Genomic DNA, 26,858 nt, shown 5'->3' on the forward strand with positions numbered 1-26,858 from the left:
CTCTGCACCTTTCCAGACATAACAATTTACTTTTCGCACTGTAAAACCAAAGAACCATTTCAGAGGCAGGCTCTTAGTTTATCCTCCAATCACTAAAACTGGGAGCGTCACGTGGTTTAAACTGACCAATAGAGAGCCAGAGATTAGTGCATGCCGCACCCTAATGGCATGAAGGTTGATGGGCGGGGGAGGACGGACGAGAGAGGAGATAAACCCACTCTGAAAGTACTAGCGGAGGGGAGAAAAACAAGGAGAACCCTCGGTCAGTCTTTGCTCGGCTTTGTTTTAATTTCGCCACGGTATTAAATAGAGGGTAAGTAAATATGGGACATGCTTCGCTTATCATGTGTAATTTGGTCCGTTTTTTTTTTTGTCTCTGCAGATATCTGGCTGCATGTATTTGCAGTGGTGATGTATGTTTGGCTAATGTGTTGCGGGGGAGTCATAACAGAGCAATTTCAGCAAATTATGCGATACCAAACGACGACCTTTACATTTGCCCCCCTTTCGATTTAAATGATTCAACTTCTCTGAGTCGCCTTAGTGTCTGGAAAGCAACTAGAGAGGACACTTTGGGCCCGAGGTGTTTCGCTTTTAAGCGTCGTTAGCTTTTGCTACCAGAGCAGGCCTTCAGAGTAGTTGCATTATTTTTGCATTTCGCGTGGTCTCGCTGCTGTAGTAGGTGTGTTTTTGTATAAATATTCCTGTGGGGAGTATTTGCCTCCTCCCCAACGATGGGTGTGCAAATTCCGTTTTGTTCAGATGTGTTGCGATGACGGTAATATTAGAGGAACGTCCATATGGGGAGCTGATAGTTGTATTTTTATTTTTTATAAATGCATAAAAGATTAAAAACAAAAAGACAACTTAATCAAATCTAATTAGACTGATTAAATTTGGACCAGGCTAGATTTGTAAAGAACGAGTTGTGCAAAAATGACAAATGTCAGTACTTTGATTTTCCTGGCAATAGTTATAAACAGTTATTTGTATCATTATATTATGATTACTTTGTTGGAACACTAAGGTTGTTATTACTCCACTGGTAAAATAATACATTTATGAATTTTTATGAACAAATGCAGCTTGAGTAATCCAATGTATTTGACAATTGTAGTGTGTTTTATAGCCTGACAATAACCCTTACTTATTGACATTATGAGTTAGATGTGATGCACTGGATCAATCGTTGATCATGAACATAGATTATTACATTTTTCTGATTTCACTGAGTGGTGGAACTGACCAATTTATTCAAATGACTTACTTGGATCCAATATCTGTTGGATTGTTGCATTGTAATTTAGGGCCACATATTCAAACTCTTTTTCTTTTCTTTCATTGATATATTTGTCCATTTGGGTTGCCTTTTCTCAGCCATGCACTCTCAGACTGGATTTATTTTATTTACCGAGAAGTTACATTTTGTAATATTTTATGGGGAAGAAACCAGAACATGGTGAAATATAACAAATCACATTAATTAACAATGATATTGCAGCTTCACGGTTTCCCAACATTGTGTAGCCCTTTCTAGAAGTATGTTCGCCATTCTGCTGTGAGAGATGTTGCAAAGCCAAACTGTAAAGACTGAAGCAAATGCTTTCTGGATCTGGTAATTCTGTTAGAACAACCAGACCTCCCAAAGGACGGGGCTCGGTTCTGTGACTCTGGTTCTGTGCTACCACCCTCAACACACACTCTATAGTACATGCACACATTGGTTGTAGATGCAGGCGCTATGTTTGTTTAACTCCCACTTCCCACACCCTCCACTGCAGTGCAGCTGAAAATGTGTTCCTCATATTTCTGCCCTGCTTTCACTATATTACTCTCTCCTTCCTTCCTGTCCAAATACTCATTGAACTGTGTTTGCTTGAAGCAGTTATTATGGTAAGGAAGCTGTCACACCGCAGTAGCCACTCACTGAAGCTTCATTTAGTAATCAATATACTATTCTATTTTTGTTAAAAGCAACAAAACAAAATGACACATAATAACAGTCTGAAACTGCTATGGGATTTAGGGAGACTGTACCAGGGATGATGTGTTTTATCCGAGATGGTTCCAGTCACTGTCATAGAATCACATGAGTGTTTACTGTTTCTCCATCTGTCGCTGGACTAAAGAACAGATGATACATTTCCCATGCAGTTTTTTTTTTTTTTTTGCCTTTTGCATAAAAGAAACATTTTATTCTCTCTTAATTTAAACAAGGGAATGAAAACTTGAGCAAAACAGGTGTTTCAAGTTTGGAAAACAAAAAGCAGATTTTGTTTTATAAAAATATAATTGTTGCATGGTGCATTTAAAAAAATCCATTATGTACTTGATTTTTCATTTGTAAGATGAGCTGTTGAGATGCTTATGACTACTGCGAAACTCTTCTGATATAAATTGGTTGCTTGAGAGATGTAATTCCCATCATCCATTCTGTCATTGGTTGTGGGGTTGATGTGCATCATGTTTAGCACTAAACGCATCCATATATGGGACACTAAATTTCTCAATTATTTGCAAGTAAAAAAAAGAAAGCATCACTCATGTCTTTTCATACATGAAGACCACATTCTATTTTACTCAACCTGAGGGAAAAAAATTGCTACTTGCCAGTGTTTTGATCAGTGACGTCATTAATAAGCACATGTTGTTGCCTCACTCCCTTAAATCTAGTTCAAGTTTGCCCATTGTCTCGACATGTCAACAATAGACTTATCTGTGTACACTAATTACAGTTTAGAGCACGTAATGAGACCCTGCGTGGCATAGTGTTAAATTCACACCAATTTTTGTTTGTGGTGGTTGTAGCACATGGAGAATCTGTTGTCATAGAATCACATGAGTGTCTGCTGTTCTTCTGTTCCACTAATGAACGGCATCCAGCACAGAGATCTTTAGACGTCTTGTTTGTGGCCTTTAGTCAAATATTAAAACTGCTTTATAACTGCTTTATAACACCAGTATGCATCAAAACTCTTAACAACACTTTTAGCTCAGTTCTTAAATGTGTGTTATGATGATCTGTTCACTTGGAGTCGCTCCAGTGGCATGTGTTTGGAGAGGATTTGATGGATCTTTTGGTCCTTCAGTGGTGCTGAGAATTTGTTTTCAATGCAGACTTCTGCTTGTGAAAATTGTGGGAAAACGAACTTCTCTGTAAATGTTATCTGCATAATTAATTAGAACTGCATGAACAGAGTTCTGTTACTTCTACAATAATGGGACAATAAAATAGAATTCACTTAATGAGAAATATCACCAATTTCTTGAAGTTGATATCCAGTCTGTGATTTAAACTTTCATGCTGACGTTTTACAGTGAAATTAAGCCTATTGACTTCTGATGTGATGTACCCAGCTGAACTGGGCAGAGACCTGAGCAAGCTGCTAAAACATTAGACTTTAGTATTTAGGCACATAAAGCAACACCTTTTAAGTTATAAAGTAGATAACACATTTTTCTGCAAGCTTTGCCCACGTGATTAACTGGAACCATCAGAAAAGCCAGCTTATGAGACAAATTATCACCGAGTCATATCACTGCTTCACTATGTAAAACTGTTCAGGGGAAATGAGGCCATGCAGGAATAGAGACCGCTCTCATGCAGAAGAGAGCTACGCGGACAAAGTACCAGTCACTACCAAAAGACTTCCTGAACATACTTTTTTATCAGTGACTGAACTGGAACATGACCACAACACTGCAGTAATTGAGTTAATAAGACTAACAAAAGCTAGTGTGAATCTTTATTAATGGAATCAGGGCAAAACTTGAGGGATATTCAATTAGGATTTTTATCTGATCCGTTAAGAAACATTGTGTACGTAATATGCATAGTTGCCTGGGACAAAGAAATTAGTTCTCTCTTTTAGTGCTATGAAAATAAATAGTCATTTTGTTTTGTAGCCCTGTTTAGGGAGTTAGTTCTCGCTGATGAGTTTGTTGGGTAAATTAAAGTTTTTATAGTCTGCAGAATCCATTCATCCTCAGATGCTTTCAGACTTTCTTTCAATGAGTCCGTGACATGATTTTAATATGAAATGACTAACAGACTTGTTGAAAGGTTGTCCTCCTTGGGAATCTGGTTTGCTTGCCGTGTGATGTTATAGCCCGCTGCTTTTCTTACGTAACAATAATCTTTAAAAGGGATGTCTTGTGTTTCCATGGTAATAATTTTGGTTTCCATGGCGACTGCACTCTCAAGAGGAGAGGTTCGTAGAGTACAATGGGCCTACATTTCTGAGGAGAAAAGGGGATTCTGTTGAAACGACAGTCTTTGACATAGTTGGAGAACACTTCCTGCCTCTGCAGCTCTTTTACTGCTAAGCTGTCGACAACAACAAAAAAAAAAAATCAGCCTTGAAATCGTGTTTATGTGAGCCATTAACATCGGCTGGAAACATTCATGTTGTTGTCTCTTACATCATAGCCAGATGTAATCAGTTGGTGTCAGTGAGTGCAGCAGGAATTTAATGTGAACAGATTGATTGGAAGATGCTTATGGAATGACCTAATTATGTTTCAGTGTGTTTGTTTGGCTTATAAGTTGATCCCTCAGAGTTGTTTCTTAGAGGACCACACGATTCCTCTTGTTCTTTTTACCAGTTTGAGTATTGGTAATTTTTTTTCTGTGTTCTAGTGCCTTATTGATTGCTGTCGGTGCATTGCTACACTGTAAAAAATGCATGATGTTAATGTTTAACAGCTTGTTTACATAGTTTGAGGAAACATAATGAACACACTGACTGAAGTAAAGCACTTCTAAGCAACATCTATGATTGATTATGAGAGTTCCTATTCTTTGACATTAACCTTGAGTGGATCCTGCTTGCATCTAAAATCTGACTGTCGGTAGTTATTAATAAAGGAAGTTAGTTTATTTTTTTTCCTGGCACAAAGTGATTGACAATGTTTTTTTGTTTGTTTTTTTTATTCTCTAAACAAAGGTTTCTGTAGCCTTGTTTTGTTGATTTTTAAGAGTGTATATTATTGAATCTGTTCACATTTGTCTTTTCCAACTGAAGTCTAAGCACTTCCACTGTAGTTTACACACACAAAGTGTTTAATGAAATATCTTGATTACTGTATCTGGGTTGTGCTGCGTCTTTAGTTTGGATCTTTCTCTGGACTCGGATGTTTCGTCTTTCTGTAGCCATAGCAACACAAACGACCAACAGCAAGCTCAGCATGCGGTTTTGAGGCAATCTACAACAAAGTGAATTGGATCTGACAGAGAGTCCGGAAGCATTAGGACCCTACAGTAGGTGTCAGGCTGACACGAACTGCAGACACTGCAGGGTTGTTGAGTCGCTTTGACTGTGGGATTCAGCTTCAAGGCTGTCAGATGTTGTTAAATCTGATTTTTAAACTACATTTGAGTGTTTATGTGAAAGCATTGGTAATACATTTACTTGTATTACTGGATTATAACTAGAACCACTAATAAAATAGTATCACAGGGTACATCACCTCAAGTGTCTCTGCTGATGTTAATTTTGCTGTATTCTGAACCGAGATGCAGTGGGACAGTTGATTTTTATTGGTTTTGTTTGAATGTTGATGGAAACGTACAGAAGCACTGAGCGGTTCTGTCGGCTCCCACAGTGATTCTGCATGCTTCGAGTCGGGCCAGCAGTTGCCCTGGGAGTTGTGGCTGAACATTTGTATTGATGCAGACTAATGGGCTGCCTCGGCCTCTGCGAATACTCGCTTGCGTTTTGGCTCTTGCAGAGTCTGCCTGTGTCCAGCTGGAGTCGAAACTTGAGTGGGCTGTGCTGTGACAAACGGGTGGAGACCACTGATCTGCTCCAATGCTCGGCAGTTGTCAGAAAATGGACCAGATCTCCACCTTTAATTTGTCTTTTATCTGCCCTTCACTTGCTCGCTGTTTTCTTTGGGGGATCGTTTTTCAGCAGTGAACAATTGGAGTACATAATGTTTATAAATTATTCATTCCTTTGCTTACAGTAGATTAGTAAAGTCAAAGCCATGACTTAAAAAAAATGCTAACTGGTAAAGAACTGCTGCGCTGCAGCGATTAAATCTTGATTTGTGTGATTTTTTTTTAATTTATTTTTTTGGTGGAGTTTCTTTGCCAATCATTGACCAGCTGCACTAGACTAGCTTGTCTAGTTCATAGAGGAATCGATCAGAACCTCTATGAACTAGAAAAAGCAACTGCATGAGTATGGCAGGAAGTAGGTGAGGGAGAGGGTTCATTGACTTTGTCAAAGACTGGCATCCTGTCAGTGGTATGACCAATGACAGCTGGAGATGGGTCAGCTTCCCTGGGACTCTGCAAGGACAAGCGGGTGTCTCAAATATCATTTTTTTTATTTCAATTTACTAGGAAAATCTTATCTATCAGTGCAAGATTTTCTATGAAATGAGAAAGCATTGGGAGCCTGTATGTCCTGAAAATAGTGAAGGAACTGATCGACTGTTTGCCAGGGTGGATTATTATTTATTCATTTATTTTTTATTGCAAAATCCTTTTTTGTGCAGTGTTTAGAACCAAAGAACCTAGTCCAACCCTACGTTGTTAATTCCTTTTATGTGCACACAAACATAAGAAAATATTCCCAGCGTGTGTGTATAAATAAAAGCAATTTAAATAAGGCTGTAGCTCTTAAAGCTCATGCCTAATGGGTCTTAGTCCAGCAGCAGGCCAGAAGAGAACATTAATCTTTGAAAGGTTGCTAAGAAGGGTTTAGTTTAGTGTTCAACTGTGTGTTTGCTCAAAAATTGGAAAAATATTGTCTCATCCCTAAAGAGACTCTGGTTAATCTCTCATATTTTATTATGCGATGACACGCAACAACGTTTATGATGCAGCAGTAGAAAATGTTGAGGCTCGTCTTCTCCGCTTTTGCTGCAGGAGGCCAACTCAGGATGAACGGCGAGTCAGGTGCCGGGGTGGTGACGGCCGCCCCTCCCACCACCGTCCCACACAAGGAGCGGTACTTCGACCGGGTGGATGAGAGCAGCCCCGAGTACCAGAGGGAGAGAAACATGGCGCCGGACCTGCGGCAGGACTTCAATATGATGGAGCAGAGGAAGAGGGTCTCCATGATCCTTCAGAGCCCCGTCAGTCTGTTTACACTCCCCACCAATCAGCTCAGTTGGGGAATATTAAAATTTTCTGTAACGCGTAAGCTGGCAACTTTAAAACCGTCTTCTTTGTGCTCAACTGACAGGCGTTTTGTGAAGAGCTGGAGACGATGATCCAGGATCAGCTGAAGAAGGGGAAGACGCCCACCAGTCTGTTGGCCTTGCAGCAGATCGCAGACTTCATGACCACCAGCATGCCTTCCATGTACCCAGCTGCACCACAAGGAGGCATGGCAGCGCTCAACATGAGTAAGCAGGAATGAGTGATTGTAGAGCATTTTCTGACCTCAACACTGCTATGTCTGCACTCGCAGTGAGTAATGCAGAGTATGCCATAGTTAACTGCAGGACAATGACACCAGCTGTGTTTCACTAAGCATAATAAGTTGTTTTCCTTGTTTCTGTAAGTGTTGCACACAGCAGAGCCCTCCTTACATCAATTTGCATAAAAATGGAACTTGACTGCAGAGTTTTTTACTACAATGTGTATAATTGACTTCTTATGTTTTGTAAAGTACCTCAAGAGCTGAAACTGCACTGAATTAAATGAATTAGTTTTGTAACTGATTGCAGTCTTTCCACGTCGCCCGTTTCTCTCCGTAGGTTTGGGAATGGTGACGCCAGTCAACGATCTGCGAGGCTCTGACTCCATTTCCTACGACAAGGGCGAGAAGCTTCTCCGCTGCAAACTGGCTGCTTTCTACCGGCTCGCTGACTTGTTCGGATGGTCTGAGCTCATCTATAACCACCTCACAGTAAGATCGCTCTCTCACATGCAATAAAACGGTGCCCCTTGAACAATTTTATCAACCCAGCAGTTTGCTAAATAAATGTAGATTGGAATTAATTTGTATGTATGTAAAGTTTTAGTTGTAGTAACTGTGATTTGCCTGGACCTTAAGAAAAACAAGTGGATTCCATCTCAAATTATCTTGATGCTAGGATTACACAAAGTAGGAGTTTCACTTAAAAGCCTCATTAATTCACATGCATTGGTTTCTCAAAATAGTAAAATATAGAGTTAAGTAAGTTGTAGGTAACTAAATATTCTCTTGGAAATAATAAATTATAACTTGCACGTCTTTTGTTCTGTAGGTCAGGGTGAACTCAGACCAGGAACGCTTCCTCATCGTTCCCTTTGGGCTCCTTTACAGTGAGGTCACCGCCTCTAGTTTGGTAAGATTCACTGGAGGCGTCTATTAGAATTTCAATACTTTTTAACAACTTCACACATACGTTGTTTTCCTCACATTTTTGATGTGAACTCGGTGAAAGAAGTCCAAAAGACAACTTTGAGCAATCCTTCATGTTGAATCACTTTCAGGTAAAGATAGATCTTCAAGGTGAGATCGTAGACCGAGGAAGCACCAACCTGGGGGTCAATCAGGCTGGCTTCATGCTCCACTCCGCCATCTATGCTGCACGGCCCGATGTGAAGTGTATTGTACATATACACACAGCGGCAGGTGCAGCGGTAAGCGCGCACAATGTCTTTAACGATCGACGTACTTCCTATAGCTACCGAGATGTTTGATGACGCTGTGTGCTGCTTTTGCAGGTGTCGGCCATGAAATGTGGGCTGCTGCCTATCTCACCTGAAGCTCTGTCCCTCGGGGAAGTGAGCTATCATGATTACCACGGCATACTGGTGGATGACGAAGAAAGAGGCATCATACAGAAGAACCTTGGGCCGAAGAGCAAGGTACCTCCAGGACGTGAAAGCCAGAATAAGTCAGGTAAAGCTTGGGCTGTGTGACTTAGATGTTTTTGTCTTTCTTTCAGGTTCTCATTCTCAGGAATCATGGCTTGGTGTCGGTTGGAGAAACAGTGGAGGAGGCTTTCTATTACATCCACAACCTGGTGACCGCCTGTGAAATCCAGGTAGGTCTAACCTGATGCCTGTGAAGTTACACTTTAACAAATGAGACATCAAACTAATTTAGGTTTTTATTCGTCCTCATTTTCAATAACAATTACTTTTATCTCTTGTCTCCCCTCCTTCCTTCTTGTTGCTGTGTTTGCTGCACATCCGCGCTGTTTACGTCCTACTTTCCACCTCTTTTTTTTTTCCGTTCGTTTTTCTCTCTCTGCTCTGGATCTGTCTGTGGTTTCCTTGTATACCTCAATGTTTTCCAGGTGCGAACACTGGCCAGCGCTGGAGGGCCTGACAATCTGGTAATGCTGGACCCTGCAAAGTATAAATCAAGGCCACGCGTCCCTGAGCCAGCAGGCGACGGGTCGACAACACATCCCAAGTGGCAAATCGGGGAGCAGGAGTTTGAGGCTCTCATGAGAATGCTCGACAATTTGGTAAGAACAGTGTGCGCATACTGCTGCAAGGTTTACTGCTCGAAACTGGTGTTTATATTATTATAAAAGTGAATGGTATTCAGGCATGTCATGTTAATGGATACTATAAAAAATGGTTGCGTTTTGTTGTGTAAAAGATGGGGGGGAATCAACACTTCTAGACAATAAAACACTTTTTTTTTTTTTTTTACATCTTTTTATATTTGAAATATCACATTTTACTTTGATTTCTCAAATTCTGCATTCATTAAATTGGAACAGTAGAAAAGTACCTTTTGCATATAATTTCCTTTTTGAAAACTCTTCATACGATTTTGAAAACATATGTTTAGTTGGTGTGATGTAATATTAAAATTTTAATATTTTTTCATTAACTGCTAACTATTAGCAGAACAAATAAAGGCGCTAAGACATTGATTCTTCTCTAATCTATTTAATGTGTTTTATGTGGTGATGGAGTTATTGAAATAAATGTACTTTTCTATAGTATTCTAACTTATTTAATGGGTCTATATTAAATAAGTATTTAATTAATATAGACCAATTGCTTTTAGGAATGCATACATATTCATTTCTAAAAGCATTAATATGCTTTTAGAAATGTTCCCAGGATCAACTTTAACTTCTAACTCCTGCCGTTTTTCTCCAGGGCTACAGGACGGGCTATCCTTACCGCTGCCCGGCTCTGCGAGACAAAGGTAAAAAGTACAGTGACGCGGAGCTCGCTTCCTCCTCCCACGGCGGTTACTCCTATGGGGAGGACAGCGACTCAGGCGCTCGCTCCCCGCTGAAACACAGCTTCCAGCGCGGCCAGCGCGACAAGACCCGCTGGGTCAATGCCGGCAGCCGGCCCGACGAGCCCTACGAGGACGGGCCCGACGGCACCAGCCCCAAGTCGAAGCCTAAGGTGTGGACGAACATAACACACGATCACGTCAAACCCTTGCTGCAGTCTCTCTCGTCCGGTGTCTGCGTGCCAAGCTGTATAACCAACTGCTTGGTCTGTGCCTACCTTATTGTTCATAGTATAGAATTTACTGCTACCTTGTCGGTAGCATTGGGTAGTTGTTCGGCATCCTGAGTGACTGGGGAGACTAAAATGGAAAAGTAATTATGGATTAATTATGTCGTAAACTTTCACAAAAATAACCTGGTGACCCACAATCTACCTCTGTAAAAACCAGTGTTGGACTTTTGTGTTTCTATTCTGCTGCGAGTGAAGTACACCTACTAAACCAGCTTTCTAATGCTGCACTCTTGACTCCTTGATTCCTTCTGGTCTCCGAAAGCTTCACGATGCCGGGCCAGCTGCCCAGAGCATGCCCCACAGCATGTGTTGTTGTGAAATGCATTGTATGTGTTGATGTTTTTCCCAGAGGAGCGAGCAGCAGGGGTGTGGCATGAGTCCTCAGGTAGGCAGGTGAAGGCAGCAAGACGGAGACGTTTGCTGCTCACCACACAATCGCTCATCCCGAGGGCAACGTCTTTTTTTTTTTTTTTTTTTGCATCTTGACGTTGACTTTGTTTCTTAAAAATGAATCCAACTAATTTAAACGAAGAGAAGCTAGATTTGATGAAGACGCACGCCGCTTAGCTGTAAAGATGAATCTTTAATCCGTACAGACTTTTCAAGGAACCAATGGAAAGGGGCATGCCTCTGAGAATATTTTGTCTAGAATAGTGACAAAAATATTAATTGAAACAGAAAGTTGTAGACTTATAACCTTACAAAGCTTTTGGCACCTCTGCTAAAGATGTCTGAAAAGCCTTGAAATGAAATCTTCTGTATTTATTTTTAATTTATCCATAAATGTTTATTTATTTTGGATGCCAGAGAGACGTAGAGGGTGACAATCTTTTAAGAAGTGTCTAGATTACCCAAAGCTGCTACTTAGTTTAGTTCACAGGGTTTCTACAGGTTTATGGTCTTTAGACCTAGATAGTCATAGAAAAAGATTGACTTGTGTGTGGCAACCTATATCTGTGTTGCTTTGGCTAAATGTTCTGGAGCATTGTTCTGAGTCTATTTAAATTTTTCCAACATCTCTATTCGAAATATTCAAGAATGTCAACAGGTTCATGACCCCATACACTATAATACAGTCTTGGAGCCTTCAGAAGATGAAGACTTCCCACAGCGTCACAGATCTTCCACCATACTTAACACTTAATACTTGCCATGAGTTATTTTCTGCCCCGTTTGTCTTTTGTTTCAACCAAGACCCACCCGGAGTGTTTGTTGCAAAGAAGCTCACAGTTCTAGTTTAATTCTCACTACTTTTAGTTGTTAAAAAAATCTTAAGATTGGCATCAATTTTCCAGTTGATAAAGTTAGTCACAGGTTGGTTTTTCAGTGTAAATTGTACTGCTTCAATAACAGGAAGGTATTTTTACACATCTATGGCGGAGGTTCCAGTAGTTGTTGGGGTGCTATATAAGAAAAAGCTTCCATGTTTTTTTTCTTGCTACTCCTAGTTTATTTTGCCTCTAATTTTTTGTTTGTCTAATTTTTGGTTTTAGTTTTATTCTGAAAAGCGGCTTCTATAAAATCTTCAGTGCCTGCATGATTGAATTTGTTTTAAGAAAAAAAAAAAAAAAAACGACAACAAACAAGACATAATAAAATCTGACTTGACTTTTTGAATCAATTATCTCCTGTTGGGAAAGTAGGAAATGTTATGTTGTGAGACTCTTTCTCAGTGAGTATATCATGTTTACATGTTCATCTCATACTCAATCAACCCGACCCTGCTGTACCCATCCAGCACCTTCTCCTCATCTAGCCCGCCCCCTCCTCTTCTGGTTTGGCAACCATGCAACCATACTTGGAGTAAACACAGGAATGAAGTCATGAGCTTTTGCTCCCCACTGCAAGTTACATGCTTAGGTTTCAAATAATTCACTAGGTGGCATGAACGTTGGTGTTATATCTTCATTTGCTGCTCATTCCGTTTAATGCTAGAAATGGATGAATAATTTCCCCTTTTAATCACTCTGAGCATTACCAAGTTTACACAAATTTTTATAAACTCTGCACAGGGCTGTGAAAGATTTCATCCTGTGCAAAGAGGATGTTCTTTGTTTATTTTTTTAGCGTTGTGATGGTAGCTCCCATTTGTCCCAAAATGGCCGAGTGTTCTCGGGTGTGTTACTTTCTTATCTCTGTTGTCCTTGTTGTATATCAGCCTGGAAAATGACTTTGGTGATGCCAGCTCACCCCTCACTGCCACTCTCGCTTCGTAAGCCAGCCTCATCGTCTCGGTCACCCACCCAGCCACCTCTCCACCACTCACAGCCACTCAGCCCTCACATCTCCCCACGCTGCCCCAGCCCTTTGTTTTTTGTTTTTGTTTTCTTCTTCTTTCTGTTGACTCATGCTGTTATTTGTCTTGAGTTGATTTTCAGTGTAATTCTGTTTTGGTTTTAGTTAAAATGGTAGATCAATGATGATGACAAATGATTTTCATTGTTACGGAATAACAGCGATAAATTTTATTCTAATTTTTCCATAAAGTGGATTCGGGAGCAGAAATTGTCTTAGTAAAATTCATGAAATCATGCATACAGGCAAACCCCACCATATAAACCGATTAAATCTGGTGGCTTGAAACAAGCATCACTTGTATACCACGGCCCCATTATTATTATTATTATTATTATTATTATTATTATTTTCAGAGGTTCTTGCTTTCATAAATTAATGAACAAGACTTATTATTTGCTCAGATATGATATTAAAACTCAAATTCCAGGATTTGTATGTTCTGGTCTGATACCTGAATTTTAACATCTTTACATATTTTCCAGTCTCACGCATTTTAAAACATTTGGTACTGATTTTGTTCTGGTTTTGTGTAAGTTCATATGAATACACTACCACAAATATTATTGTGGCCATAAAAAAGTACAAACATAGTTTTAGTACAATTTCCGAATTTAAAAAGTAGTAACATTGCTAGTTTTTGTGATTGGAATTAAGCCTACTGTTGAGTTAGAAAAACTAAGAATTAACTAAGTGTTTTAGCTCCATGTGTATTGTCATTATCTGCATTCCATTATCTGTGACCTGTACTACTTTCATTAGTAAATATTTCATAAAGTATTGTGGAACCTATTTACCCAATGGGTGAAAAAAAACCCACAAATTAGAATGAAAAGTTGCATGTTCTGCTGGCTCTCCTTAGAGTTTTTAGTAGCCAAGATACTTTTCAATCAATAATACGTGAAGATATTAAAATAAGGAAAGAAAAAGACATCCAAATACTCTCCTGAATCAAAAATAATGTGTTTAATGCTCTGCCTCATGCTGCCTAAAGAACAAAAATTCTTACAATGTCATTAAGATGATATTTAAAAACATCTGATGTGATGAGTATGTAACCGATTCCCACATGTGCCTAATTATTTACATACAGTAATCCTCCAAAAATATCCTAGATTTTCTAGGATCATAAAAATGAAACATGCCAAAACCTACCTAAACCTTCATCATCATTGACTCACTTAAAAAAAGTAATCAAACTTTGTGGATTTTTTTTTAAATTATTTTGCATGATTTGTAAGGCCTGCATTGAGTTATGTCTACATATATTTTTGTGCTAGTTTTATTTTATTTTTTTCGTGCCATTCGGCGTTCCTGTTTTAACTGTTTAACACTTTGCATCGTGTTTACAGTGGACTAAAGAAGAAAGCCTTCGCCAGGCTGGAGTAGCCAATCAATTTATCCCACTGAACACCGACCCAAAGGAAGTTCTGGAAATGAGGAATAAGGTATTGTAGTGTTTTTGTGTAGTTAAATGTCACCTCGTTCAACTGACAATATTTGAAGTTCTACAACAAGATATGTTTCACTCTAACCAGATAAAAAAAAATCTTTTTGTTTGTTAGATCCGGGAGCAGAACCTGCAGGACATAAAAACTGCAGGACCCCAGTCTCAGGTTCTGTGTGCTGGCACTGTGGTGGAACGGACCTTTAACCAGGTCAGTGTGTGATGTTAACGCCTCCATGCTTCGCTGCTGCAACGTTCCTGACCTGGACTTGATGCTAATGAATATGGTTCGAGTCACTTGTCTTATAAGACGACTTAAAAGCAAATTTTCTAAAACTCTCAATCCAGGTCAGGAGGCATGCCTGAATCTAAACTATTACAATATCAGAACAATGCGCATAAATTTGTTCTGGACACTGAGCTACATTGAAAGAAACTTTAAAATCAGTTTGATTCCAATATCCATCCATCCATTTTCTTACACCCTTGTCCCTTAGTGGGGTCGGGAGGGTTTCTGGTGCCCATCTCCAGCTAACGTTCCGGGCGAGAGGCAGGGTCACCCTGGACAGGTCGCCAGTCTGTCGTAGGGCAACACAGAGACACACAGAACAAACAACCATGCACACACACACTCACACCTAGGGGCAATTTGGAGAGACCAATTAACCTGACAGTCATGTTTTTGGACTGTGGGAGGAAACCAGAGTACCCGGAGAAAACCCACACATGCACAGGGAGAACATGCAAACTCCATGCAGAAAGACCCGGGCTGGGAATCGAACCCAGAACCTTCTTGCTGCAAGGCAACAGCTCTACCAACTGTGCCACTGTGTAGCCCACTTGATTCCAATATTTCATTATTAATTACTAAAATTATTTCCTAATTGGAGAACAAAAAGTTCTCTGTGTTGTTGTGAGGATGTGTGGGGGGGAACTTCATAATTATGACATTATTCTTTGATCACAGAGATCGTCGTTCTTGCAGGTGAGTAATGTGTGGGAAAGGTAAACATAATTTGGTTTTTATATTTCTGCCAGCTCAGAATGCGTCCATTTTCATACCCAGTTTTATTTAGCAACATTGTTTTGTCCTTTGAGCATCACAGCTACATTTACAACTTTTGGAGTTTCTAGTTTGGATGTACTAAACAAAAGGTCCTGTTGTGACTAAGCTATGGTTCTTTTTATTTTCTTATGCATGTGCAAAATATTCCCCTCATGGGTTGGAAAGAATGCAGAACATGAAGTCTTGACTCATTGGTTCTGTTTGCATGGCTCAGGTGCTGTGAATGTTTTTGCCGTTTCCTTTTCATTTTCCTGGAGGGGAATTAGACTTTATCCTCTTTGTCTGTCTTGAGAGTTTTAGGTTTAAGTCAGTGCAATCGCAGTGACATCTTATGAGGCATGAACAATAAAGTCTCCTAAACCCCAACTAGAGGTGACGATCACCTTGTGTTGACAGTTTGAAAAGCATGCTAATAATGGCTACCACTTTCTCTGCTGCCATGCTTTTCATAACTTGACTCCATTTTTCTACAATGGTTCCTGTGTGCATGTACTTCCCTCAAGTTGTTTTAGTATGCTTGTTTGTGCAAGTGCTTCGAAAAGGTATTCAGACTCCTTTAAGTTTGCACATTTTTTTTAATGTTAAAACCACAAGTTTTTGTGTATTTTATTGGGAATATATCTGACAGACCAACACAACGAAGTCAACACAATGGTGAAGTGGAAGGGAAGTGATTCACAAAAGGTAGCATCTGAGTTTGATATCAATTCTTCTTTGTAAAATTGCTCAAATTCCATTAGATTGGATGGAGAGCAACTGCGGAGAAAAAAACAAAACAAAAAAAGCCAGTTTGTAGGTTTGGACTAGGCCATTGTAACGCCATACACTTTGACATAAGCCATACAGTTTAGTGCTGCTGTCCTAACTTGAGATGAGCCTCTGCTCCAGTCTCGAGCGTTTTCCAGTATCTAGCAGGTTTTCCACAACTTTGTCCATGACCTTTTGCTATGTTCTGTGGTCTTTGACAGTTTGTGCACTAATGTTCTCTAATAAACCTAGAGGCCTTCATAAAACAAATTTATTTCTAAAGGGATTAACTTGCACTCCAGTGGACTCTCTTTATTATTTAGGATGCTTTCAAAGGCAACAGGTTGCATAATAATTTTATTTGTGCCTATTGGCCTTAGTGTGTTTACTACCCACCACACGGTTCAGATTTTTACTTTGAGAAAAATAAAAACAACTGATCTACTTTTCTTTTCACTTCAGTTCAATTATTAGCTACTTTATGTTGGTTTATCCCACACAATCCCAATAAAATGCATTAAAAATGAACATAAGAACATGTGAAATAGCTTAAGGGGTTTGGAGACTTCTGCAAGGCATTGCATACGTATATATAAGCAACAGTGGAAAGTCAGTTTACATATTGTTAGCTAAAATGAGGACCCCCTAGAAAATGAGCAACGTTTTGACTTGCTAAAGAAAAATCCTGCAGAACTGCTTAATCTTTAAGATTGAAATGTTTTCTTTGTTCTGCTGAAGGATATGTTCTGTGGGATGTTGCTGTACTCTTTCCCCCCTGTTGTGTGAGTGTGACTGCTTGACAGACTGCTTATTCGGATGTACTCGGTTGTGCTCCCCCCCTTCACATGGTTTGCTATTGCAGGATGCCCCTCTGTCTGACTGTACAGACACTATTGATGGCCTTGATGTGTCCGAGGGGTCCTATAGTCCTGCTAAAACAATTAGAAAGGTACTTACTGCTCCAATCACAAATCTATTTGACCCTGTAGTGGAATACAAAAGTCTGGGCAACCTTGGTCCAAATTTGGTACTGGATTAAATTTACACTGGGGGTCAAATTTTTGTTTTATGCATTAAGAATTGCTTAAGTACTCTGGCTTAAAAATAACAATCAAAGATAATATTAAAATGCATAAAGTTAAGTTGAAAACATAGGAAGCAATTTTTCTGTAATGACTCTTCTTCTAAGAAATAATTAGGAAGAGAATTGATACTAAATTGGTGCCTGGATCTGGAATCTGCTGAAACAGAGCAAAAAGCAATTTTATTTTTGTATTTGTTGTAAGTTATTCTCAAACTTTTCAATTTCATATAGAAATTTTCTTGACTATCACCACTCCCCCCCTTTTGATTATGACAACATACTTGGAGAAGCTCAAGATATCTTGACTGTGTGAAACTTAAATGTTTGGACTGTTTATTAATCCACTTCTAACTTTATGCAAAAAAAAAGGTTTTTAGTCTGATACTGATTTCAGCATAAATTTGGTCCAGGGGATGCCCACATCCAGATTTTTATTAGTTGTTCAGTCTCAACAGGCGACCCCTTTCCTGACACCCTTCTTAAAAACATCCTTCTTATTTTTATTGAAGCTCTCTCTGTGATTTTTCTTTTTTTGTTTTTTCTGGTGAAAAATTAAATATGTGTATTGAAGTCTGGAATGTTTTGGACTGCAGACAAGTAATCAAAATGGTTGTGAGGGAAATATGCCATCTCATTGTCTACATCTGATGCCTACAGCAGTACTTGTTGCTGCCACTAGGGATGCTTAGACTTGTAGTACTCAAGCTCTTTCGTCTTAAAAATCCTCATCATGATAAACCAAAAGTTATATTTCAATCGATGTAGCTCATGATTTTTGCACAAGAACTGATATGTACGATTGTCTCTTTATATTGGAAATTAACTGTAGGCTGACTTTAGCCACAGAAGCTGCTGATTGTTACTGACTGCCACTTCTCAAACTCTGTTTCCAGCCTTCTGGTTCTGCAGACAGTTTTCTTCACATGGCTGTACTAGGAACGACCCCACCCTCTGATGCCGACTTCTTTTTCTCACTTGTGTGTCTCGAAGGGTGAGCTGGTGACCGCATCCAAGGCCATTATTGAGAAGGAGTACCAACCCAAGGTCATTGTGAGCAAGACTGGTCCGAACCCCTTCAATAAGCTGACCGACCAGGAGCTGGAAGAATACCGCCGGGAAGTGGAGCAGAAACAGAAAGGAGGTGAAGGTAAATGTGCCATGGGAGGCAGATTACTATTTAAAATATTTTTTAAATAGTAATCACCACGTGAAATAAACCAAAAACTTACATGTCGGTAACCATAGTTAACTTTTTCTTCTTTTTTTTTTGTCATTTATAACTGCGAAAAATTATTTTCTGATATAAATGCAAACTTATCTACAACTGTAATGTTTTAGATAATGAGTTTTGTACAAATCAGTAACTTCTACAATCACTCGTTATTAAATCCTTTAAAACTGTAGAGCATTCATCTTATTATTTATTGCTAGTCCAGACACAATAACAAATTTTGTTGGAGGATAAGTTATACCAGAAGTCAATGCGATAAACGATGATATTGTTACTGTGTGACCATTTTAAAATAATAAAACTGTAATGACATAATGCAAGAACATTTTCTCAAAGGTCAATAAACTTTAAATTCTGATGACCATTTGACACTGGAACTGGCAGACATTTTAAAGATCCAAAATAAATTAACATAACAGAAACAACAAATAAAATGAGTTATGAAGGCTTAGTAGACAAAACTGTCCTTTGAAAACTGAAGATGTTTATCATCCAGTTTTTGGTAGAAAGAGAAACTATAAATTATGCAAATAAAAATTTTAGTTTGTTTTAATCCATCATGCGATTAATTGATTTATTGCTTATTGCGACAGGGGTATTTATCCTGATATATCTCATATCATGAAAGAATTCAGATTTATTGTTGTCACCATAAACTCCACTTAGTGATGTTTGATACCCCCTCAAAACTGAACATATTGTTGGGATTGTGAGTTTCACTATTTTCTCAAATGAGTATGTTCAATGAGTGTTAAAAAAAATGTGAAAATATGATTAAAGGAACTCACTGTGTGCCGTTACACAAATTACACTTCTTTGTGACTGGTGTCCTAAAGAAGCATATTACAAATGGGTATGTTTTTTTTCATCATTAAAATTAAGAGTTTCAACCTCTGCTTAATAAAATATAATGCCTTTGTTCAACCTCATTGTTCAGAATGGCCAAACTATGTCATCTCTCCACACCAACATGCAAAAACATGGATTTTCAGTGCAACAACAGAAGAACAGTATTGAAGGATCAATCTCCAGCGCACCCAAACCAGAGCCAGAAGCCGGGCCGTCGGGTCAAACCACGTTGTCCACTTCTCTTCATCCAACTGATTCGTCCAGCTTGGAGGAAACCCAGCCTCCAGCTTCTTCTCAGGGGCCTCCTGCCCGCAGTGCCGATTCTGCAGCGATGGTAGCAGATGATGCACTCTCAGCTGGAGACGAGGTGTTGTCAACTCCTGATTCCCCACACAAGGAGTTCCACAGCGCCGTGGTGCGAGCCCTCATCAAGAACCCGCCAGCTGTGGAAGCGGCAGAGGGAGGTCGGGCCGCAGGTACACCAGATGAAGTGGAGTAATCCCCAAAAAAAATAAGCTCTGGCCTTCCTCTCCCTTCCCTGCTCATCCCGGGCTTGTCTTACTACTTACCGCCTCACTGGGAATCTGGGAATTCCTGCCTGCTGTTTCCTCTCCTCTCTCTGAGGGATTGGAGTCTGCTGCCATTGTTTCACCATGTGCAAGCTCTCTCCTTTCCCACATTTCATCTCCAAAGGCTCTGCTTGGTTGTTTTGGTTCCCTCCTGCTCCCCTGAATGCCCATCTCTGATGTCTTGACTAAAGGCATCAAAGCTTTGGCACATTTGATTCTTCTCTGCAGTTTGATTGGACGAAGCAGAGGAGAGAGGATGCTTGGAGTTCCTCTCTCCTCGTGTAATAAAAGTCCTTCTGTAGTGAAATGTGAAGAAGCAGTTCCTGAGTTTGGTCATCCAATCAGATTATTAGACATCAGAGAAAATGTGTTAAACCCACCTACTCTGGAAATAAATGTACTCCTTTTCTTCCTGCTAACGTCTTTTTTTATTTTTATGTTGTCATATGTCCCTTCTTATTTCCTTAACCTAATCATTTGATACTGGTTTTGGAGTTTTAGTTTTGCTTTTGTAGGAAATGTTTGAAATATTTTGCTGTTGTTTTTGTTTTTGTCTTTTCTCCTGGTTGTTGAGTCCTTATGTTGTCTTCTCTCTTTTGTATTGAAACAAGCTGATTGACTATGCTTTTTGGCATTTATAAATTAAAAGAATTGAATTCTCTTTAAAGTTTTAGTCTTACAGTTCAAGCCACATTTAATGGCAGCAAGTGGTAAGGATGTGTAAAATGGCTTAAGATTGTGTTGTAGTAAAAGAATGTCACAATGAAAGTTTAAGAAAAATGTAACGGCACATTTCTTTGGTGAGGTGAAACAATAACCCATGTTTTTTTATCATTTACCCCAATGACACGACCTTGCTCTTTTAAGTTCAACTGCATTTCTGTGGACTTAATTATTTTCAGATAAACTGGAATACAACATTGTTTGCTCAGAATATGAAAGGCAATAACATTCAATCCAAATGATAGATTGTCTTGATAAGTCAGGTAATATAAGATGATTAGAGTTTTTAAAACAAATTAAACTGTAGTATAGTAAATACTTTAAAATCTCCAAAGCTCATTGTTGGGGAGCTGCAGCAAAAAATAAATAAAAAATGACATTTAGGTGTTGCAATTTCTCCATAACAACCATTTGACATGATCTACAGCTGCTTTTTTTTTTGTCGTACCATCACAAATGTAAACGTGAAGTTTTCTGAAGTCTTCTGGGACTTTAACTGTGGGCATAGGTGAGATGAGGCCTAGAAGAACCTCGTTGGACTTCTCTGTAGTAGAAACCCAAAAATGGGCCGCTTGTATGATCTTTCGGTAAGCAAGTGATCAACAAAAAGACGTAAAACCATTCTTTCTGTTGCAATAATAGATTAGCTTATTTCGCACACCTTTGTCAGGGCTGCCCACGAATGTGACTGGAACTGTAGATGCTCTGAGTGGCTTCTGACTGGGGATTTCTTTCAGATCCAGAGCAACAAGTAGAGGCTGAGGAGAACGACAAAGACCCGAAACCCACATCCACACCACCGAGTACTCCTGTCAGAGCAGAAGAAGGTACGTTATCCTGACGACGTTAATAAAATGGCCTGGTTGGGCATGGGGGTTTCTCTCAGCTCCGGTGTTCAGGACTTACAGATGGACTGTAGAGGCTCCTGTCTCTGCACCTGCCTGTCTCTCTTTGGGTCTGTTGTGCTCTTTAATACTACTACTACTACTACAAGGTTTGTGTTTCTGTAATAAAAGCCCAGGAGGAGTTGACTTTTCTCAATAAAATTTGCATGCAAATGTGCTGAGAAAAGCAGCAGGGCAGATTTCAAACAGGAATTTTACTGCTTGATTATTGTTGTCCCTCTTGGTCTTTATTACTGTTGGATTACACCTTTTATCAGCATCATCAGTGATGATACTGGAACTGGCTGTAAAAAATAAAACTTAATTTATCTTTTTATTATACAGCTTCTGATTACTGGTGTAATCTGATACAGAAATGTTTTTAACGTCTCTGTACAGTCTCTCCTCTCACTGCCATTCTCCATCTGTTTTGGGGTCTTCCAAGAATGGTCCCCTCCCCTTTCTTTTGTTCTTTTTGGTTATTTTCTCCAATTTTTTTTCTTCTTTTATTTACCATGTTGCTTGTGGTTTGATCTGCATCGACATTTGTTTCTACTTGTGCTTTTTCTTCTTTGTGGCTGCGTTTACAATCAGGAGATGGAAATACAAAAGAGTACCTGTTGCCATAGTAAGTATGTACTGTTCCACCTCCTCGCCACCCTCCAAATTACTGCTCACCCCTCCACGTTTATGTTTGCTCATTCACCCCGTTTTTCTTTGCATGGCTTCAGTAGCAGATTTGGTTCTTTGTCCGAACTAACCTGTTTGTTGTTGGGGTTTGTGACTATTCTTTCTCCTCTGAATTTCTAATGTGGGCTTGGTGGGGGTTATTTCAGAGCTCCTCTCTCTTCCTGTCTTCCTTTGTATTATTATTATTATTATTTAGAGAAAGTATGTCACCATGGCAAAAAAAGTCTCATTTCCTTACCTCTCTTAAATTGGTATTGTGGAGACACTTCTGAAGTAAACCTCACAGCCTGCTCACTGTTTTGTGTTAGATAACCTCTTTTCCTCCTGACAACTACTCACTCTGAAATTAACCAACCTTTCTTGCACATAAGCACATTCTTTAAATGTATATTTCTGTCTCATTAAAAACAATCTTTCAGTGGTTTAAAATGTGTTGAAATGTTGTCTGTCCTGCAGGCGTGTCCTTTACCAGGTACAGCAGTGCTTTGAGTGAAGCTTTCCAACCAAACTGGCTGCTGTCGGTTTAGCTTGAAACCTGGTTGTTGGAGGCTGGTTGTTTGCTCATCGGTCTAAAGTTTCTGTCTGTCTGTGGTGTTTGACCTTTTCGCTGTTCTGACTGACTCGAGTTGTTACATGAAGACGCTGCTAAAAGCTCTCTATGGTCTTGTTTCATGCTGGTCTCTCTCTTTCGCATGGGCTATACTAAAAAACGAATAACGTCGTTGTTGTTGTCTGGCAGCTTTTGGGACTGTTCAAGCCGACTTCTGATGTCTGTCTTTCAAGTATTTTTTGAATGGGGCTATGGATGGTTTGACAAAAAAAACATTTTTTTCATGGTTTAGACTTCACTTCAAGAATAAAACGTCATAGCCTTTATATATATATATATATATATATATATATATATATGAAATCTTGTATACAGACAATCTCATCTACAAATTGGGCTGCTCAATATGGAAAAAAATATTTTAGTCAGTAGTGACATCATCTATTTAAAATTAGGTCTTGTTGAATTTTATATATTTTTTTAAAGTATGTTGCACTTGAAGAACAGTGGAATGCCTTAAAATATGACATTTCCCTGATTCCCTCTTGTCAATGTTTACCTGACAATGTTTATTCAAATATAGAATATATAAAAAAAAACAAAAATCAAATTGTACTTTATCAAATTCTGCATTTTGTTACGCATTAAGTTCAGACAAACTAAATTACAAAATAAAGAAATGTTTATGCAGAGTAGAAAATAAAGTCTGTTAGTCAGACCAGATCAAAATAAATTTCAAGTTAATTATAATGCTTGCAATATAATTACAAACATTATATAGCTTTTTTTTGGCATGCAAGCCAACTTGGACTAAAGCAATCATAAAAACTACCAATATTCTAAACTACTTACAGTTTGTGATTAATTAAACTTTCATTGGAGACAAAAGATGGATAGTCTTTATTCCGCCTCTCCATCCTCAAGAAAACGGTGCTGAAATCTCATGTCTTCATATTTTTGTCAGACTCTTGCACAAACTAGATACTTGTGAAGTTTTACACCTATCGGCTGCAGCAGTACATGTTTAAATGTATTAAATATCACACTTGGTGCTAGTTTATCATGGATATTTTCCTGAGAACTTCTGCACTCTAACAAATTGGTTGAGTTTCAAAAACTGACAAAAAAAACCCCAAAAAACAAAATGGTGAACTCAAATTCTTAACTCCTGGCGCTTTTAATGCGTAACCTACATACAGTCTTTTGTGATTTTATAATTCATGACCACTTGAATGACTAATGAGCCATTAATGAGAATGGCTCCAGAGTTGACTTATGTGCGTGTTTTTTTTTTTTTTTTTAATATTGGAATATTGTTCAATCTTTCGACTTTCACCAGTGCTTGTTCTGTTCTTTTTCTACTTTATTCTGTTTGCACACAGGGTACAAATGAACAAGAGAACTGCAGTCATTAAGATTTCCCTGTTTAAGTGAAGGTAAAACAAACAAATATGTGCTCAAGCTTTAACGTCAGAAAGAAGAAATGCTGGTGATTGTTTAGTCTGTTATGCTGTTTATTGGCACTTCTTAAGGAGAGCTTTGTAATATATTTGTGATTTTAACGGAGTGTTCTTAACTTTGTTCTGAGGCTGACTGTGAAGTTAGTTATTATAGTTTGTGTTTATCTTAAACACATATGGTTTTCGAGTGAGCGACTTTTCTTTAGACTCAAGCTGTTAGTTTCTCTATGGACTCAGGCGTTGGTCCTTTTCAGGTAGCAAATTGTGTGGATTTCACCGCTTAACCAGCAAGTGACTTGTTGTTACTTTACTGTCGCATAACCATCAGTTTGTCTTTAGCGATCTGTAACTCTCTCGCTTTTCTCCCCTCCCTCCCCATCAGAGTCGTTGCCTGAACAAACCTTTAAGGATGAGAGTGATGCAGCCACCCTGAGACAGACCCTTCCGGATTTAACCCCTGACGACCCCTCCGAGGCTCCGGCTCTGCCCGTCGAAGACCCCACCCCAGCAGCTGCCCCCACAGAGGCAGCTGACGGGGAGGAGGCCACTGATGCTGGGGACCGGGAAGGAGAGGAGTCTCCCAGCAAATCCCCCTCCAAAAAGAAAAAGAAGTTCCGCACACCTTCCTTCCTAAAGAAGAACAAAAAATAGACAGTCCTGAATCGGAGAACGCTGGATAAATCTGGCCTCGGCTTCATTTTGGTTCTTGTTTTTTTTGTTGTTGTTTTTCTGTCAATATACTCTTGAAGTGAGCCACACTTCCACAATTATACTTTGGTTCTTTTTGTATCTTTTGTTACAAGCTTATTAACCTGCTTTTGCTCATTAGTGTGTGCCAATTTTGTATACAATGTAAAAAAAAAATTTTAAAAACCGCATTAAGGTTTTTAATTATTAAAGGCTTTTAGTTGTGAGTGCAATCTGTCTCATACACTCCACCTGGTGTTTATGCATGTCTGTAACTACAGGTTCACATGCTTAGTGACATTGGAAAGTTTTGTTGCTTTTTTAAAATTTTTTTATTTCTTTTAACTATTAACCAATGTAACCACTAGAATGTATAGGGATTGTATCTAAATATGTCTGTCGCTGCAGGGCGAGGAGGTTCTAGCATCTCACTGAGCTGCTGGAGATTTATGACAAGTGATGACTACAAATTTCATACATGCATCCCTGAAGCTGTGCACTCATTTAATGACATGTCAGCGGGCGGGAGAGCTGCAGTAGAGCTACTATGGAATGGTTATATGCTCATGTCCAAAATGCAATAATTCCAATGAAATTGCTCATTCTCGGCCACATGTACTGCTTTTTCTTCCTTTTTTTTCTTAAACATTGCATTGCTTACTGACATGGCTTTTTATTTAATGCTGGTCAAACACCTTACAGGCCATATTAAATAAGAACACTTTTCTGTTATTCAGGGTTAGTCCTGCCTTGTTTGTAACTAACATTGTGCTTGTTGGTCACTCTAAGGCTTCATGCAATGTATCTGCCACTGGCTGCAAGCCTTTATTGTGAAGGAATGTGTACATTTGTATTTTTTTCTTTTATTCTAATGGTTTCATCATGACTTTTGTATTTGCTCTCTTGTTTCACTTTACAAGCAGCTATTTTACATCTAGTTTTTAGTTGTTTTGTCTCAGATTAATGCATTGTTGCTCATCGTGAGAGGGAACTGTGGCCCCTTTTCTCTCCTAAAACCACAGCTTTTGCCAGATACTGCTTTTTATCCAGTTGCATTTATTCATGGAGAACGTCTTACAAAGCTGCATTTTCAATCATGTCTTATAACCATAGATCTGGACGTTTACTTGGTAAAATAAATTGTGAAACCTGGGCTGTGAATACCTGTTGACCGTAAAGACCATGTACACTGGAGGAAAAAAAACAAAAACTTGTGACTGCAATCAATAAATGGGGAAAGGAAACAGTTTGATGTTCACATTCAGGCCACTTTTCTGTGCCCGGCTTAGGTTGTTTTTATTCATTCTGCTTTAACAAAGAGTTCTGAAGTGCTTTAAGAAATTGGCCGCTGATGACAAATATGATTGACTTGCATTGCAATGAAGGGCTTCAATCTGAATTTGGGTTATATTTCAACTTTTTTGTGCTGATACCACTACTAATGTCGCAGTATTCATTTAAATCAGCCTTAGTTTATTTTATTTTTTTTCTTACATTATGCTGATTTGTGTTTGTCTGAATTATTCCCAATTTAAATATTTGGTTATTACTCAATTTACAAAGTTATTACACCACTTTTTTTTTCTGTCATGGATCCACCTCTATTCTACAATGACAAATAAAAAGAAACACTACCTTGAAAAGCAGAACTCTGTGATTGGTTCTTGTAATTCTGTACAATGAGCATCTCTTGAGTATCAATTAACAGGTCGTTCCTCAGTTTTTAATTGATTTTAGGTCTGGTCTTTGACTAGATCTATCTATACTACTAGGTCTATCACATAAAATCCCAAGGAAATATATTGAAGTTGGTGACTGCATTCTGACAAAATGTGAGCAGAAACAGGAATGTGAGCACTTTGCCAAGCTACTGTAGTACTGAGTGATGACACCAAAGCCCATATCATCCAACCAAAACATGTAAGGTTTATTTAATTTGAAGTCCTTACAAGGTTGACTGAGAGCTAGCTTGTTTACATTATTATGCCTATAAGTACCTGCTGTTTTTAGCACATAAGACTTTTTTTATTTATTAATTTCATTAAAAACAAAACAATTATATACAATAGCAAAAATATAAAAGTCAATAAAATAAAAGGCAGCTAAAAAGAAAAAAAATCTCGCAACAT

At 38.8% G+C, this 26,858-nt stretch overlaps 1 protein-coding gene across 21 annotated transcripts; it reads left to right on the forward strand.

Annotated features, from left to right (window-relative positions):
• The first annotated feature begins 163 nt into the window (after nucleotides 1-163).
• Nucleotides 164-26,378, forward strand: add1 (adducin 1 (alpha)). 21 transcript variants are annotated; one of them, XR_001777149.2, is made up of 20 exons: nucleotides 164-313; nucleotides 6,878-7,086; nucleotides 7,197-7,359; nucleotides 7,714-7,865; nucleotides 8,206-8,286; nucleotides 8,435-8,584; nucleotides 8,669-8,812; nucleotides 8,893-8,991; nucleotides 9,247-9,420; nucleotides 10,070-10,420; nucleotides 14,095-14,190; nucleotides 14,308-14,400; nucleotides 15,157-15,174; nucleotides 16,865-16,951; nucleotides 18,077-18,233; nucleotides 19,310-19,642; nucleotides 21,196-21,285; nucleotides 21,937-21,974; nucleotides 23,965-24,018; nucleotides 24,425-24,653. XR_001777149.2 is itself a non-coding variant. In XM_008424451.3 (20 exons), exons 2-19 carry the CDS (start codon nucleotides 6,892-6,894, stop codon nucleotides 24,014-24,016), a joined length of 2,451 nt encoding a protein of 816 aa, XP_008422673.2. In that variant the 5' UTR covers nucleotides 164-313; nucleotides 6,878-6,891; the 3' UTR covers nucleotides 24,017-24,018; nucleotides 24,425-24,653. The 21 variants fall into 21 exon arrangements, 14 of the variants coding, with proteins under 14 accessions (XP_008422673.2, XP_008422674.2, XP_081470094.1 ...); XR_014090349.1 differs by having other exon boundaries at nucleotides 21,937-21,970; nucleotides 24,425-24,511; XM_008424451.3 differs by lacking the exon at nucleotides 21,937-21,974 and adding an exon at nucleotides 22,489-22,504.
• The last annotated feature ends 480 nt before the right edge of the window (nucleotides 26,379-26,858 follow it).

Source organism: Poecilia reticulata, chromosome 12 (genome assembly GCF_904066995.2).
Source record: "Poecilia reticulata chromosome 12, P_reticulata-male-v2, whole genome shotgun sequence".
Lineage (NCBI taxonomy): Eukaryota > Metazoa > Chordata > Actinopteri > Cyprinodontiformes > Poeciliidae > Poecilia > Poecilia reticulata.

Bases quoted from the DNA above. Each gene is read 5' to 3' on its own strand.
- add1 (XM_008424443.3), top strand. From the start codon at position 6,892: ATGAACGGCGAGTCAGGTGCCGGGGTGGTGACGGCCGCCCCTCCCACC. The intron at 16,952-18,076 runs GTACTTACTGCT...TGTGTCTCGAAG, and splicing joins CTGCTAAAACAATTAGAAAG to GGTGAGCTGGTGACCGCATC. The intron at 19,643-21,195 runs GTACACCAGATG...GATTTCTTTCAG, and splicing joins AGAGGGAGGTCGGGCCGCAG to ATCCAGAGCAACAAGTAGAG.